Here is a 16,698-nt window from a genome sequence, read left to right as displayed (position 1 = left end):
CTAGGCAGACATTACTACGCTTTTTATAATTTTCGACTTTATTTCTTATTTGCTCCCACAAATTCAACGAAAATATTTATACCAATATGGTTTTCTTCATTTGTTTCTTTTCTATAATTAAAACTGAAGCGCGTCTTTTGATATTTCGGTTGAGTAGACTTTTGTTCAAATTAATTTGTTGTTGGAGTTTGGCACCACATACTTTGCGCAAGCAAACAAGCATTTTATAAAGTGTAGTATGTTACTCATACCATTTTTCCTTAAAGAAAACAACAGTTTCCTATTCTATAAAGCAAGCGATTCGATCTTTGTAGTCCTCAAACTCATTTTCTCGCCAATACGACCCGGACGATACTTTTTCCATGAGTATACAAATGTATTGAATTATATTGTCATTTAACATCCAACCAATAATTAATTTTCTACGAAAAACTTTAATTATGCCTTACAAAAATATATAATAGGCAATAATGTCGAAATCGCGCACAACAAACAGTCTATTATAAGGCTCATTATTGTCACAGCTCGAAAAAAAACTTGCGAAAACGTGCAATAATGGCAAGTCTATCTGAAATGCCCTCAAAAAATGTGTACAAATGAAATCAAGTTCAAGGTGAAATTTGTTGCTTTGAAAATGTATGTTTCGACGCGTGCGAGGCGCTTAATGCAAATTATGAATGCTTGCAAGTGTGTGAGTGCGTCTGTGCAAAGTTGTATATGCAAAGGCAAAACAGATGCACCATGATGCAAAGCGACAAAAAGTTTTTAGGTAAAATTGAAAGAGCCAAAATCGTTTCGCCATATTTTTCATATGCACACATACATATGTATGTGCACGAGTATGTATTCAAAATCGCTTGTTGCTACCTACATACTGATCATATCTACATATATGTGTATGTATATACATTTGTTTATTTAAATTTGAACGGCATGTGGGAGTTATTTACCTTCGAGCACTGCATCCATTTACCTGTTGGCCAAGCTTAAAACTGTATGTATTATATAAATTCAGACTAACATGCAGACATGTGTACATAAGTATACACATATTTTTAATGAGATGTCTAATTTTTAATGGTTTGTTTGAAAGCCTTGCACCTTTTGCATATAATTTTCATGAAATTATTGCATTTTACAAGCAATTCACACCTATACTAACCACTTATATATGTATGTATATACATACATACATACATACGAAACGTAGGTTTGTACGCCATCATGGTGGTTCGTCGTTGCTGAAAAACGCTTACAATAAAACAACTTAAACTTTTCTGCAGCTACGTTGGCAATTTCAATGATGCTATTTACCGATTTCACTGACGCAAATGCGCAAGAGTAAATAATAGACAAAACACCAATAACAACAGTAATGCTGAAATGCTGAAATGGTCAACAACCATGTGGGGGGAAATTCGGTTTTACAACTTTGTGGTTTGACGATTATGTCAATGCAACGTCACCGCCGTACATGTACTTCCGACAACGCACATAATCGGTTTTTATTTATGCCATCATCATCATTCAAGCATGTAAAAGTGGCCAAGTAATAGCAAAATATATAAACTGGCTCGTACCCATTCAAGCGAGTTTAAATATTCAAGCAGCAAACACGTGCATTTCCATTTCCTCGACGTTGGTTACGTTAGCCCCTGCCCATATGATTATGAATAGTGGCTCCAACATTATTGCCATTATCGTGTCGAGCATTACATTGCGGTCAACATCTTTAATTGCCAGCAATTTCTTAATAATACATAGTTGCGTATAAATGCACTGTCCGTCCTGCTTACTTGGTTTAGGTGAAATCCACCAAACCAAACTGGCAAGGCTGGTCCAGCAGCTGTAATGGCGGCGCTGTTGCACTGTAAATAGCGCTAAACATAAATAAAAGCGAAACTTGTTTTGTTTATTACTATTTGAGATTTCACTTGTCGCAGCCACGTTCGTTTACCTTATCCAGATGCTGCGATTTTCCACACTCGAGTTGTTTAGCAGAGGTCAAATGGATATTTACGATTTTTGAAGAGCTTTCTCAAAATCAAAATTCTGAAAAGATTAGAATTGTTAATTTTAGACAAAAAAAAAACTTTTTGTATTGATTTTATCATTATTCTATGTACGAGGTGTCCTTCATAAACTCGTTGATTTTCAAATTTCTCTAACTACCTAATTGGAAGAACTAAAGTGGGCTAAAGTTATTTCATTGTATTCGCCACAGCCATTTTTTCACAGCATTAATTATGAGAGGTAAAAGTGCATAACAAAAACAAAATTATAATCAGCGAAGATTCATCAAATTTGGTGCTTTGTACCTTTGTTTTTTACGACACCAAACCTGTACAAAGTATTATAAACGCAGAATTTATGTTCAGAAAAGCTATAAATCGCCCAATTAAAGTGTCTAATGTAAACATTAAACTAAAAAAATTTTAAAAATTATAAAATTTTGTAATTGAATATCAAATTATATCGGCATACTTTGCTAATATTTCTTTCATTTAAGCTCCACATTTGAATAACTATAAAAAGACGAGCTTTAAACAAGTCCCAAATTGTTCAATGATGTTTATTCTATTACACATTTGACGTTGTGAGCTTTTTAGCTTTATTAAAAAAATATTTATCAATGAATCACGCTTCCAGATGAAATCACATTTTATTTGTATTTCACTTAGATATATGTACATAAATATATGTATATTCATTGGAAAAAGTCGTTTGAATAAAGTAAATAATAAGTAAGCGTTTCATTGCCACAACAAGTCAAACTCGGCGGGATCTTATGAACTCAGTGACTCATTGGAGAAAATGTGGAGAGTAATAATGCATAAAAATACGAGTGTGTCAAAATCAAACACATTTCAATTATAATTTTTATAAGATATACATACATACATATATAGAAGATTTTTCCTCATAACGTTCACTCGAAAGACAGGTTTCTCATAACAATACCGGTTATTACAATATCTATTTATTTGCTATTTTTAAAAAAATGTATGAATGTTTACTTATCTAATTCCCTATTACTTTTATTTAATTGCAGATTATTTCCGCACTGACTGTTGCCGCCTTTACAAAGCTGAATTGATTTGTGCTGACCAGAGCGGAGGAGCCACATACCAAAATGTCGCGCAAATCGGTATGTATAAAATTTAGTTGCTTGAGTAAAAAGCCATTAGGACGCAAACTAATATACCCACTAATTAAACGAAGAAATCACTAAGTTTTCTTTGGGCTCAGGGCTAGTGTCGCGTCATTGTGGTACGATATAGTTTTGTGGGGGCTTATAATTATCAATATGACAATTTCATGCGCAAATTTAGGGCCAAGGTAAAATTTATTGTACAAAAACTGTGGCGTAACTAACGTTCGAGAATCGCCAGCAAATATGTACATACATCTACACTGCACTATCATGTAGATACATATGATGGTATATTTGTGCATTTGTAGTCCTAATAAATTACGATTTCAAGTGCCCGCAGTGATTACAAATGTCAGATATTTTTAAAGCCAATGTCAAAGGAAATTCTTGGTGTTATAAATAAAGCCGCTTAGAATTATGAAGAAAATTTCATATCAGTAGCTAGTGAGGCAAATAAGCCGAAATAGAAAATACCGCAATACAACATTATTGAAACTAAATTATATTTAATCAATATGAATCATTCAAATGGTAAACTTAGAATTTTTAAAGAGAAGCTTGTTTTAAAAATATTTCGCCACAACGGTTTACTCAAGTATATTTTTAAACACGAACAAGAATCTATTTTGTGCATTTGCGTAACAAATTTAAAAACCAAAACAAAACAAAATTAAAAATAATATTCCTGATTTAACTTTCTCACACGAATTACAAATGCACAGTGCAATGAGCGATTTATGCAGCAACGACTGACAGTCGCTTACCAAATTATTAAGAGTGAAGTGCAGCCCCGCACTCTGCACCTCAGCGCCAGTTATACAACACTGGCATCACTCATGCGGTGGGTGGACGTGGGTGATTTGACGTGAGACATGAGTGTGCGGCTTAAATTATAAATAAGTCGATTTTTAATGACACATTGCTTCTGTTGGGGAATTTTCGGTTTAAACAAAGCTTTTATGTACCGTAACAAACTGGGTTTGAAAATATGGTGACTGTGTTATTGAATATAAACAATGCAAACATGGATCGAAGTTGACCATTGTCAGAATATTAATATAAACCCCCGAAATTGTCAATTATCGAAAAAGTTATATTATCTGTGATTGCGAGATATTAGAGAGAAATATCAGAGCAACAAAGTCAACTAATTGATCAAATGCCTTTTTCTACATTTTTAAAAATTATCTGAAAAGTAACGGCATATTTGCAGCAATTCCGCTATTACAAACTGTCATTTCATAGGCCTACTTAGCGAACGTATTTAATGATTTTGGAATTGTATGTGATCAAATAATTGACTGAAGCGGACGGAAAGCTGCAGCAAACTTCAGCTTTTCCTATTTCGCATAAAGTGGCATTCAGTGGGTGGAACATTAGAGAGATATAACAGTTTATTGTCGTTTCCGTTTTCTGTTTGTTTTGATTCTCGGCATGAGTCAGCCTCAACCAGTGGCCTACATATTATTCAGCGTTTATATCGTTTGGTTTTTTGTATTTTTTCCGCAAATTGTTTTTAACAAAAATTAATGGGCTTGGTCTCCCGCCAACAAGCGTTACTCGGGGGGTACCTCATTGATCGGCATCGATACAGGTGTATGAGCAGCAATTTATGTGCGTAACCAACAACACAAGACATTTTCTGATGCGCAAAATCATTCGATAAAATAAATAAATTGCCACTGACTTAGCAAATGTTGCGTAGATTACTTCGTGATGTGGACTCCGAATGACCTAGTGAGCTAAAAAGATAGTATGAGTATACATTGGCACCTATGTATCTACCTGTCTGTGCGCTCGTACATCATTTTGCTCTACGGTAAATAAATATAACGCTTACACGTTGTTTATTTGCTTAACGGCACTTTGCCATCAATAAGTGGCTACCGAGTCTCGTTGCTCCATTTGCGTATTTCTGCGTTACTTAATTCCTTCAGGCATTCTATACAACAACAAAACAAACGATTGTATTTCATTTTCATTGACATAGGTAAATTGGATGTTCCATGCACTCAGGAGGGATGGAATTTATAAGGTTGCTCCCCATTACTACCGTTACGATCCCAGCTTTGTGCCGACTTTATTTACTTAACTCCCATTTTACGCGGATATGTGGAGTTCTCTTTGTTTCTAGTCAGTGCTAGATATGTTAGCTTTTTCAGTTACACGCAAGCTGGCGGACTCTTATGCTGACGCGCAGGGCGTAGCACTGCTTTCACGCTTAAAACTATTTCCGTTTCGGCGCTAGGCTTGCGTGCCGCTACTTACCCTCTAGATTTCTGTTGTTGTTGTCACTTGTAGAGGCAAGAAGGTGTGGTGTGTTCAACGTGCCAATATGCCATTCGCCTTGCACATCGACATGCGAGGGACAGATACTAGTGCCTAGTGATGGCCTAAATGTCCCACCCTCCAAGAGTCGATGGCTTAGAGGCCAACTAGAAACCACTGGGGGTTGTTGGCGTTCTGAATTGATTTATAATGATGGAATTTGTGGGAAAGCATTTCAGTCTTGACAGAACGGCCTAAACGAACGGTTTCTTCGTGATCGGAAAAATTAAATTTAAAAAAAAACTTCTGGAACAGAGCGCAACTGTCGTTTAGAACAACGTTCGAGGGAGTGCAATTAATAAAATTAAAAAAAGTGTGAAACGCGGTAGCAATTTATAAATTAAACAAATTAAAGCTTGGCCCAATGGTCGTGTCCGATAGCCGTGTTCGGCTGCCGCGCTACGTTGGCAGCTGGAAACAAAAAACGGTTAGTGAGAATTGTACACTCATTTAATATAAATATTATATCAAAATTAGCGAAACAATAATCGTCCGAAATACATACCTACAAATACTGGAGTTTATATGATTTTGTGTGAGAAAACTGTGAAACTTCCATAATTCTGTTAATGTAGTGATAAAATACTACTGGCATTTAATTCAACGGATTTCTTGGAAGTACTCTAGCCTATTATGAGATTATTACTTATTATTCTGGAGAAGTAAATAAAATGAAGTGATAGTACCAAGCAGCGATTCAAAACTTCTGCAATCCATTGTTACGTTTATGAGAACCGTTGAAGTCGGAATTTGCTTGAAAGAAGATAATGCAAATAATAATTTATATATGTATACACAGAATCAATCAGGAGCCTTCCTCTTTGATGTCACTTAAAATGGCGCTGCTTTTGATACTTTGTATTACAATTGGTTTGTGTTGCTGTCATGTACAGTCTACAGCCAATAATAATAATAATAATGTGTCGTTTACACCAAACATTTCTGTTGCCTCCAAACTACTGATGCGAATTAAAGAAGAGAAGAAGATATTACATTTTTGAAAATATTTTCCTCTATCTTTTTGATACTTTTTTGTGTTTCTGCACATTTTCACTTTTATATTTTTATTTCGAATTGTAAAAGCTTTTTCTATAGATTCCTATATAACTTCCGAATTTTTCTTCTTATTAATTACGATAGTTAAGTTTATGTACCTTATTTCCTATTGGGTGTGTATCCTGAATTATTATATATTACCTATTTATATATTTTTCATGTGTATGTAGTATACATGTGTTTGTATATGCTTGACTTTGCGCTGCACACGTTTTCAGTGCGTTTGGACTATGAATGCATTAACCCAGAAACGTTAATTGGATTGAACATTCGCACGTTTGTTGCACGTCTAGCTGAAAAAAAGAGACGTGCGGCGACGAAAAAATAATGCTGAAATGTTTGCGCTGATATTTCTATCTTTATCTTTGACTAAACTGTGAACACTTGTTGTTACAGAAGAGGAGATGTGGTAATTTAAAACAACCGTTTTCATTTGGTCAAGGAATGCGACCCCTCCCGAGATTGAACATACTTATGAAGGTCCAAAAAGATCCGTGTTAATGTAGAGGGGAAAATTAAAAAAAATAGTATTTGAGTAACTTCTGGAAAAATTAAAAATTTTTGCAGTATTGCTTTTCTCTCTCAAGTTCTTCTATGCGTCATTATCTTAGAACGCCAACGTCCGTCCACACACTCATAGCGCCGTGTCGGATGTGAATTAATTTAGACGCACTCGTGCGTTTTCTCCAACGCTATTGGAACCTGATTGCCGTTTGGTTATGCAAGCTTTTTGCTATGCCCAACAAAGCTCCGCAAAGCAGTCATATAAGCGCCGTAAAACCCCAACGAACTCGTCACATGCTACTAAGCCGACCGTCGTTGCGCTGTCGTTGAAGTAGCAGTGCGTGCATTCGATTTGCTATTTGAACTAGCTATACTATATACCAGTAAATATGTACATATGTATGTATGTATGTGTATAGGCATGCTTATACCACATAAACTTAAGTGCATGCAAAATAAGCAAATCCAAGCCGTGAGCAAGCGGACACTATTGCTGACCGCTGTCCAATTACTAATGAGCGCTAAGCAGCACTGCCTCGTCCATCCAACTCACCCGCACTACCTGGCAGTTGTTCGCGTGGGCTTTTCACTTAATTTTGTATGCGTTTAGATGTGTTTGCACGCGCTCCATTGGATCTGTCTCGATTTGTTTTTTTGTACGAATGTGTAAATGCGTGCGGGTGTAGACAACAGCTGTTGTTTGAATGTGACATCACGTGCATGTAAGCGTGAAACTCACCCGTCGCCCGCGACCTTCCGTTACTTAAAGGTAGTACTTTGCCCAAATGGAGCCCCTTTCATGCTCACCCAACTCTCAAATGCAAAGTTTAAATTTTTTCATATTTATCGTTATCGCTACTGTCGAATTGCTTGTCGCTCCTCATGGACTCAGACTTGCCGAGCTCTTCGCAAGTGTCCCATACATACACGAAGCAAAAATCTAATTTTTATGCAACGAAAATCAATAGTCTGCGACAAACGAAGAAAAATGCAACAAATAAATTAAACAGTAACCGTAATCGATCGATAGTCTAGTACTATATACAAATTAACTATATTGTTGCATAATCGCAGTAACAAAAGCAATTTGTCGCCAACCAACCGCCTTACACGCCCACCCCTGTGAGAATGCTATTCAAGCGTTTTAGAGTGTTTGCGAATTCCTTTCCGCCTAACTGCCACCATTACTGATTTTCTATTTTTTACAGTTCTTTCTTACGTAATTAAAGTGGTTTACATTAAATATGTTATTTTGAGTTATATGTTTTTAATATTTTCTAACGAACTTCTTGTGTTTTAATTTTGTAGCTAAATGTACGCGTCACCACCATGGACGCCGAGCTGGAGTTTGCCATACAACACACGACCACCGGCAAGCAGCTCTTCGATCAGGTCGTCAAAACGATCGGCCTGCGCGAGGTCTGGTTCTTTGGCCTGCAGTACACCGATTCAAAGGGTGATTCCACATGGATCAAACTTTACAAAAAGGTAAGGTATTGGAAAGACATGACTGGGGACATTTCATCTTCTCTTAAGCTTCAGTTTATTTTATTTTTCTTTTCTTAATGCTGAACTATTTGACGTCGTTCTTAGAATTTTATGTTACATTCCTTATCGGTGTGTAAAATAATAGAGGAAAAAGAAAATGTGATGACGATGAAGTCACTCTTCAGGAAGTTTTCTATTGAATATTACCTGTTTCCTCGAAGATAATGTTTTCCAAAAGAATACAAATTCGGATATTGTGCAACGATAGAAAAATAAAATACGAGCTCTCATATCTTTGAAGACTAGTAGTAGTAGTATAAAAAAGCAATTGCAAAAAATATCAGTAATCAGGACCTCTATAACATATAGCTGCCATACAAACTGAACGATCGGAATCAAGTTTTTGTATGGACAACTTTCACATTTGACAAGATATACTCACGAAATTTGATATAGATTATTTTCTAAGGCAACAATGTAATCTCCGAAGAAATTGTTCAGATCGGTTAACTATAGCATATAGCTGCCATACAAACTGAACGATCGGAATCAAGTTCTTGTATGGACAACTTTCACATTTGACAAGATATATTCACGAAATTTGGTATATGTTATTTTCTAAGGCAACAATGTAATCTCTAAAAAACTTGTTCAGAACGGATTACTATAGCATATAGCTTTCATACAAACTGAACACATAGTTACTAACAGATATGCACCTGGGAAGGGTATTTAGCTTCGGTGCAATCGAAGTTAACGTTTTTTCTTGTTTTATCAACAATTCGCCTCAGCTCTTCAACGGCCACAAATAATGTTTCTGCAACCTTTTTCACAGAACTCCACAATAATTAATCTTAAGAGACATTTAAATATTAGTAAAGTTAAAAATTAACAAATTTTTTTGGATTAGGGGTCACGATACAGTTATTCTTACTGTTATGGAGAAAAAAAGTGTTCAAGAGTAATCCTGAGGTTAAATAATTCTTGTCCGGATGTAAATCAGAATCAGTTTCATCAACATAAATGAAAAAATGTCCGTTGTGGTTGTGAACTAGTGACCATGAAAGTTTTAAGGGTTCTTCTATAATCATAACAAATATGTATGGTCAAAACATAAAATTTCATCGATATTTCATAACATTATTTAATTATGACTGAACATTAAAGATTCATTTGAACTGATACGGGAGTTTATATCGTGAGTTGGATTATTGACTCCAAAATAAGCCATTTATACAGAGTGCAAATATCCCTCTTATATAAGAAAGGTTCAAAAACAAAGGCGTACATTTATTTTTCAAAAACTAACGGAAGTAACCGTTCGAACTCGTAGAACACTAATTACGAAAATGCGAATCGGCTAATCAAATTTATTAAAGCTAAAAAAAACCGGATAAATAAAATTCACCGGTATTACTCGCATAGGAAGTATGGCATCGGCCGTGCTATCGAAGAAAACGAACTTTTTACGAATTCTGAATTGATTGGCTATTAATTTGGATTTGGAGAAGTATATCTGTCCTTTAGAAAATTACTATTAAAAAAATAACGAAAATTTTCGGTGATTGTTTCGCTTGACTGAATCCAAACGTCCAAACACAACATACGTACGTACATTGGTGACCGTGAATCGGCTCTGTAAATACATACATAAAGTTGGCTAAATCTCGATGACACGAGCAGTTATTAAACACACATTTCTCGTTTTATCATTTTTTACTAAATGTTTATATGAAAATTGCCAAATTACTCGAATAATTAACATTTCTATATACAAACAATGGCTGCCGCACAGCCAGAGTCGCCAGCCATAAAAACCATAAAGTACTTGAAACGCGTCAAGAAATATGTGGATAAGAAAACAGCCGATGGCCATCAGAACAGCAATGATGTTAGCGACGAAGACGACGATGCCGATGACATGGTGAGCCTGTCGTATTGAACCACCGCGATACTTCAACTTTATAGCAAGCCCATACCAATACAAATGTCTAGCTTTTGAAACCCGCTATAGCATTGAGTTGGGATGTAGAGACCGAGCTAAACGAAAGTAATTTAATATGTGACCCCAACGTGTTGTTTCCTTTGTAAATCTTGTGAAATGAGTTTTATTATTTTTAAACTCGTATCCTAGTCTCCAGTATAGCGTAGTAGTGCCTTAGTTTCGATGTATCCAATTTTTATTGTTTTTGTTTTGTGGTTCCTTTCACGCTCTATTTTATCAAATCGGAGGTGTACATTTATAATACGAAACATTTATTAATTTGCCACCTTTTTCTCATTCTTACTAATGCACCCATAAATCACATCGTTTGCCAATAGACTGGATCAATGCCATTCTCCACTTGGGTAAATGTTTTACGAATTTGTTTAACTCTACTCATTTCGTTTTGCTTTGTCGATTGAATAAGCTCTAACTGATATTTGCTGTGTTACCTTTTCTGTACAGGTTTTGAACCAAGACGTGAAGAAGGAGAATCCTCTGCAGTTCAGATTCCGCGCCAAATTCTACCCGGAAGACGTTGCTGAGGAGCTCATTCAGGACATTACGCTGCGCTTGTTCTATTTACAAGTGAAGAATGCCATACTATCCGACGAAATCTATTGTCCCCCAGAAACGTCCGTGTTGCTCGCTTCGTATGCCGTTCAAGCGCGCCATGGCGACTACAACAAGAGCATGCACACAGCCGGCTTTTTGGCTAACGACCGCCTGTTGCCGCAACGTGTCATCGACCAACACAAAATGTCCAAGGACGAATGGGAGCAGTCGATTATGAACTGGTGGAAGGAGCATCGCGGCATGTTGCGCGAGGATGCCATGATGGAGTACTTGAAGATCGCACAGGATCTTGAGATGTATGGTGTGAACTACTTCGAAATCCGCAATAAAAAGGGCACCGACCTGTGGTTGGGCGTGGACGCGCTCGGTCTGAACATCTATGAGCAGGACGACAAGCTGACGCCGAAAATCGGTTTTCCTTGGTCGGAAATCCGTAACATTTCATTTTCGGATAAGAAGTTTATTATCAAGCCAATCGATAAGAAAGCGCCCGATTTTGTCTTCTTTGCGCCGCGTGTACGCATCAACAAACGAATCCTGGCCTTGTGCATGGGCAATCACGAACTGTACATGAGACGTCGCAAGCCCGACACAATTGATGTGCAGCAGATGAAGGCGCAAGCACGCGAGGAGAAGAATGCCAAGCAACAAGAACGGTAAGTTTGTATAAAGTCTAGAGAATGGTTGTTGTTCAGTTACTGATTGGGTGCTATATGATTTCAGTGAGAAACTGCAGTTGGCACTAGCGGCACGCGAACGTGCTGAAAAGAAGCAGCAAGAGTATGAGGATCGCTTGAAGCAGATGCAAGAAGAAATGGAGCGCTCCCAGAAGGACTTGCTGGAAGCGCAGGAGATGATTCGCCGTCTCGAGGAGCAATTGCGTCAACTGCAGGCAGCCAAGGACGAGTTGGAGCTGCGCCAGAAAGAACTGCAAGCTATGTTGCAACGTCTTGAGGAGGCAAAGAATATGGAGGCAGCTGAGAAAGCCAAGCTGGAGGAGGAGATCATGACCAAACAAATGGAAGTACAACGCATTCAGGACGAGGTGAACGCCAAGGACGAAGAGACTAAACGTCTGCAAGACGAAGTGGAGGAAGCTAGACGCAAGCAGGTAAGAAAACTGGAAACAAATTTGCCTATTGCCTTCGTACAAAAGACTAACTATATTTTGCGTTTGCAGGCGGAAGCTGCTGCAGCGCTTTTGGCCGCGTCAACCACACCTCAACATCATCATGTAGCCGAGGATGAAAATGAGAATGAGGAGGAGCTGACGAATGGTGACGGTGGCGGTGATGTTTCACGCGATCTGGATACAGATGAACATATCAAGGATCCCATCGAGGACAGACGCACACTGGCCGAGCGCAACGAGCGCCTGCATGATCAATTGAAGGTGAGTTTACGGATTAAATGTGACTTGCAGATTTTAGAATGTTACTAACAATAAATTTTAATCGAACATTTTAAGGCTCTGAAACAAGACTTGGCACAATCACGCGACGAAACGAAAGAAACGCAAAATGATAAGATCCATCGGGAAAACGTGCGTCAAGGTCGCGACAAGTACAAGACATTGCGCGAAATACGTAAGGGCAACACAAAGCGTCGCGTGGATCAATTTGAAAATATGTAAATTGGAGAGTGGCAGCTTGGTGCGCACTGGCCGAGGATGACTGGTATCACTATGACGCCAGTCCTTTGTATAGAACAACAAGATCAACAGAAGCGGCTATATCAACAATAAAACAACAACAATTACCAGCAAGCAATCAACCAACTAACAAAAAACACCTCCGCTCGATCGGCGACCTTCAAGTCGATCGTTATTTAAATGAAAGAATTACTATTTACGAATTAAGAATTGAAATTTGATACACTTTTGATAAGATAAAGTCTTCGATGTCGCAAAGTAGATAAAACCCTAAAGAAAAACAAAAAAAAAAATCATAAACGCTTACAAATCAAATTCGTAGAAACAATCAAATGCATTTTCTTTTCTTTTTGAATATAAAGTAAATCTAATGACAAATGACAAACGTAAGAAAAAGAAAGATTGCTGTTCCTCCTAAAAGTTAACGATTTCGTTGTAAAGTCGTTTACATTTTTGTTTTTGCCTTTTATTCATTTTTTAATCTAATTTGCGAAATATTCCTGTGCTTTTAGCATTTATTTAAAATCTTTTAAGTATTTAAACTTAAACTGAAAGTTTGCGAGTATTTTTGAAATCATACTGAAAATATTTTTCCCGAGCGATACTAAAATGTCAATTGTTTTTTCTCCCTTTTAGTCACTTAAAATCGCCAAAATGAAAAACGTAAATCCAGGCATTTCTTGAATCGTTCCGTCTTAATTATTTTATTATTGAGTACCAACTTTATATATACACACAGATATATATATAAATTGTATTTTTTTTTTGTTTTTTTGAGAAAAACTTTTAAATGATATAATAAAAGATAATTTAAGGCATAGTTGTTCTATATATATAATTATTACACATTATTATTAAATAACAGTACTATTAATTTGAAAGGATAAATATAAATGGAAGTCGAATCATTCAAGCAAGAGAAAAGAGCAACGCAACGGGAATCCATTTACACAAAAATTGTTATTATTACTTGGCAAAATAATTATATTATACATAATATAATAAAATAAAAATAAACCATTGTATTATTAGAAGAAGTTGGAAGAAACGTAAAGTAAATAACTTAAAGTTTTGAGTAAAGGGAGATGGGATTTCGAAAAACTTCAATGTATTATTTTAAGTCGGACGTCGGCTGCAATTAGCATCATTATTTTTACATTTGTTTTAAGAGAAATAAGTACCACCACCAATGGAATGGAAGAATACATTAAAAGTGTTGTTGGTGAAGTTGAAAACCATTCACATTTGTTATTGTGGAAGTATCGAGCGTTATGCTAGGGATTTTCGCTACTGGAGTTGGCTTGACGGACAATGACGACATACATAACACAGACCGACTCAGAAAGCAACTTGCTAAAACAGACCTATCGTTACCACTTGCTCCCAACCGACTATATGTTTTCTTGTTTTTTTAATTAAAAGCATGTTTAATTCCACTAGGTTATAGCTAAGATTTTTTGAAGTTAAAGTATTACAACTCTAGAGAAGACGAATATACTGCATTCTCAACCACTTGGTAGGCCAATAAATAAAAAAATAAAAGTAATGAAAAAATTGCTGAAATACCAAACAATAGCGATTGATTTAACAGATCAGCAAAATGAAATTTTTAATCTTATAAACAAGTAATTTGGTCCTTCGCGGAGAGTGAAGTTGATGTTTTGTATACATATAAATATGAAAATGCGATAAAATTAATTTGCATAAATGTAAAAAAAAAAATAAACTGGTTTTAATGGAACAATAAAAAAGCAAATGGTTGATTTATAAATAAAACAAAAATGATTTTGATATGAAAATCCTATACTCTGTTTTTTAACTTTCTGGCGATTTATTCAATTAAAACACCCAATATTTTTGTTATTTTGATTTTGACTGTCAGTGTAGTAAAAAGAGAAGAAAACCAAAACAAACCGTAAATCCTTTTATATGGAATTTGTGGTACGGAAATTTAAATTTTTTATAGTAATATTCGCTTCCGATCCTATAGCATTAATAATATACAGGTGCAACTTTAGCAGTCCTTCAGTACACAGCCCCACAACCTTAAATTTTTTAATTTGTCTATAATTTTCTTATGTGTAGCTTCAGTACTCTCTATTTTAGAAAATGTTGTAAATCTTTTAATTTTCATCTGCGAATATCCGACATTTACTAATTCACTAGGTTTTGAAAGCCTTAATGTATATTACCTAAAGTTTATTTTTTTGCAGATTTTAGAAATTCTGAATTTGTTTACGAAAATGCACCGCCTACGTTCTCCGTTACTTTCACACAAATGTTAAATCCAATTAAATTAGTTTAATTATCAGTGGCACGTTTGAACAATAATTTATAAGAGACAACTGTTTGGATACGCTAAAAATAATCATCTATTTCGGATAACATGTGCATGTTTGTACATATGTACATATGTAAGTACATCTAATGGCGGTCTAATGATTTTTATTTTTCATGGAATATTTTTTTATTAGGCTAAAAAAATAAAAACACTGAAATTGAATATAGCAAATAAAAAATGTGTACTTTATTGAATCACTTCTTTCTAAACTAAGCGACGACTATGTGCATGCATATGTATGTATGTATATCTGTATGTACAAAGTATATTGCCGAAAGTGCAAGTTTATTTAAGAACGCACCCACACCTACAAATATACAGAAGCTTATTTACATCGCAAAAGGTGATTTACATGCGCTTAGTAATAGAAAGAAAATGAAGAATATGCCGATCAATTTGAACGATTTCCTGAAAATTCGCATACATACATATGCATGCACAGTAGTATCTACAATTATATTGAATGCATTTTGCCCAGTAACACTCATTTGTTTCCATTTGAATTAAACGAATGAATGTGCATACATACGTATGTATGTAAATATATATACCAGATCACAAACATTATAATTATTCGATAAGGCCACCCTTTGTACGTCGTTAAACATGTAATAGATAAATTAAAAACTTCAAACTAACAGCTGACAATCAGTCCCGCCACTGAAGAATCCTCCTTCATTAGTCTTCCACTTTTATCTCACCAGTCGGCTTTGGTCGTCCTACACTGGGATTCAATAAAACCTTAATGAGGTACTCCACCGAAGGTCGCTCGGCTGTTTGAAACACATGCAGGCCACGCTCTTCCATAGCCAAACGTGTGCTCGGCCCTATCGCCACCAACTTCCATTTGTCCATATCCACATTGTGCGCCTTACAGTATTCATGCACGCAGTTAACGCCCGAGGGCGAAAAGAAGGCAAAGTACTCGATGTTGTCGGCCTTTAAAGCCCGTTCCATATTCTCGGCCAGCGCCGGATGACAAACAGTTTCGTACACCTCACAAGCGTCCACCTGAAAACCGTTTTCCACTAATTTCGAAAGCAGCAAGTCGGTGCGTAAGTTGCCACAAGGCAGCAGGAGTGGCAAATTGCGCGAACCGTCGAACGTATCCACTATGAAATCCCCCAAATTGCGTGCATTGCCTGTTTGCTTGCCATGTGTGAATAGTTGTTGCAGTGACGACAGTGCCAAGTTGTGTGTGACCTCGCCAACTGCATAATTATGCAACAATTTCCAACCACCATGCAGCTCGGAAAACTGCAATGCCTCACAAACGGCTTCGACGCAGCGTGGACTAGTGAAAATGATGCCGGCGAAATTATCTGGCGCCTGCAATTTGCCTCGCAACTGTTCCAGATTCTTGAAACCGAAACTCAGTGTTGGCACAAATATCGGATTGAATCCATTGGCATGTAATTCGTCCGCGTACCGGTCACTGCTCTCCGATTCGGATTTGAAGATAATCACTGTGCGCCTTCCACTCATTTCTTTAATTCAATGTCAACGAAACTTGACTGACTGACTATCAAATGGTTATTGCGGTAGAGAGTGGCAATGTTTTGAAACTTTTGATATCAGCAGGTGGCTGGGAGCGTGTGCCGCGTTCTCTCTCCATG

General features: G+C 36.5%; 2 protein-coding genes across 14 annotated transcripts in view; one reads left to right on the top strand and one right to left on the bottom strand.

Moving 5' to 3' along the window:
* Nucleotides 1-14,174, top strand: part of LOC120775673 (moesin/ezrin/radixin homolog 1) — a 35,848-nt gene extending 21,674 nt beyond the window's left edge. For 4 of the 13 annotated variants that reach the window (XM_040105954.1, XM_040105956.1, XM_040105953.1 and 1 more), the window contains 6 exons: nucleotides 3,053-3,148; nucleotides 8,351-8,530; nucleotides 10,853-10,879; nucleotides 10,980-11,746; nucleotides 11,814-12,483; nucleotides 12,559-14,174. In XM_040105954.1, coding sequence (XP_039961888.1) covers nucleotides 3,134-3,148; nucleotides 8,351-8,530; nucleotides 10,853-10,879; nucleotides 10,980-11,746; nucleotides 11,814-12,483; nucleotides 12,559-12,723 — 1,824 coding nt within the window. In that variant the 5' untranslated portion in view covers nucleotides 3,053-3,133 and the 3' untranslated portion in view covers nucleotides 12,724-14,174. Of the gene's footprint in view, nucleotides 1-3,052; nucleotides 3,149-5,691; nucleotides 5,910-8,350; nucleotides 8,531-10,325; nucleotides 10,455-10,852; nucleotides 10,880-10,979; nucleotides 11,747-11,813; nucleotides 12,484-12,558 lie in introns of those variants that run through there. The other 9 variants (XM_040105964.1, XM_040105961.1, XM_040105963.1 and 6 more) reach the window with 9 other exon arrangements.
* A 1,065-nt stretch (nucleotides 14,175-15,239) lies between these two features.
* LOC120775677 (uroporphyrinogen-III synthase) lies at nucleotides 15,240-16,671 on the bottom strand. Its single transcript, XM_040105968.1, has one exon. It carries the CDS (start codon nucleotides 16,565-16,567, stop codon nucleotides 15,761-15,763), a length of 807 nt encoding a protein of 268 aa, XP_039961902.1. The 5' UTR covers nucleotides 16,568-16,671; the 3' UTR covers nucleotides 15,240-15,760.
* Between the last annotated feature and the right edge of the window lie 27 nt (nucleotides 16,672-16,698).

This window comes from Bactrocera tryoni, chromosome 4 (genome assembly GCF_016617805.1).
Source record: "Bactrocera tryoni isolate S06 chromosome 4, CSIRO_BtryS06_freeze2, whole genome shotgun sequence".
NCBI lineage: Eukaryota > Metazoa > Arthropoda > Insecta > Diptera > Tephritidae > Bactrocera > Bactrocera tryoni.
This window is presented reverse-complemented; position numbering and strand designations above follow the sequence as displayed.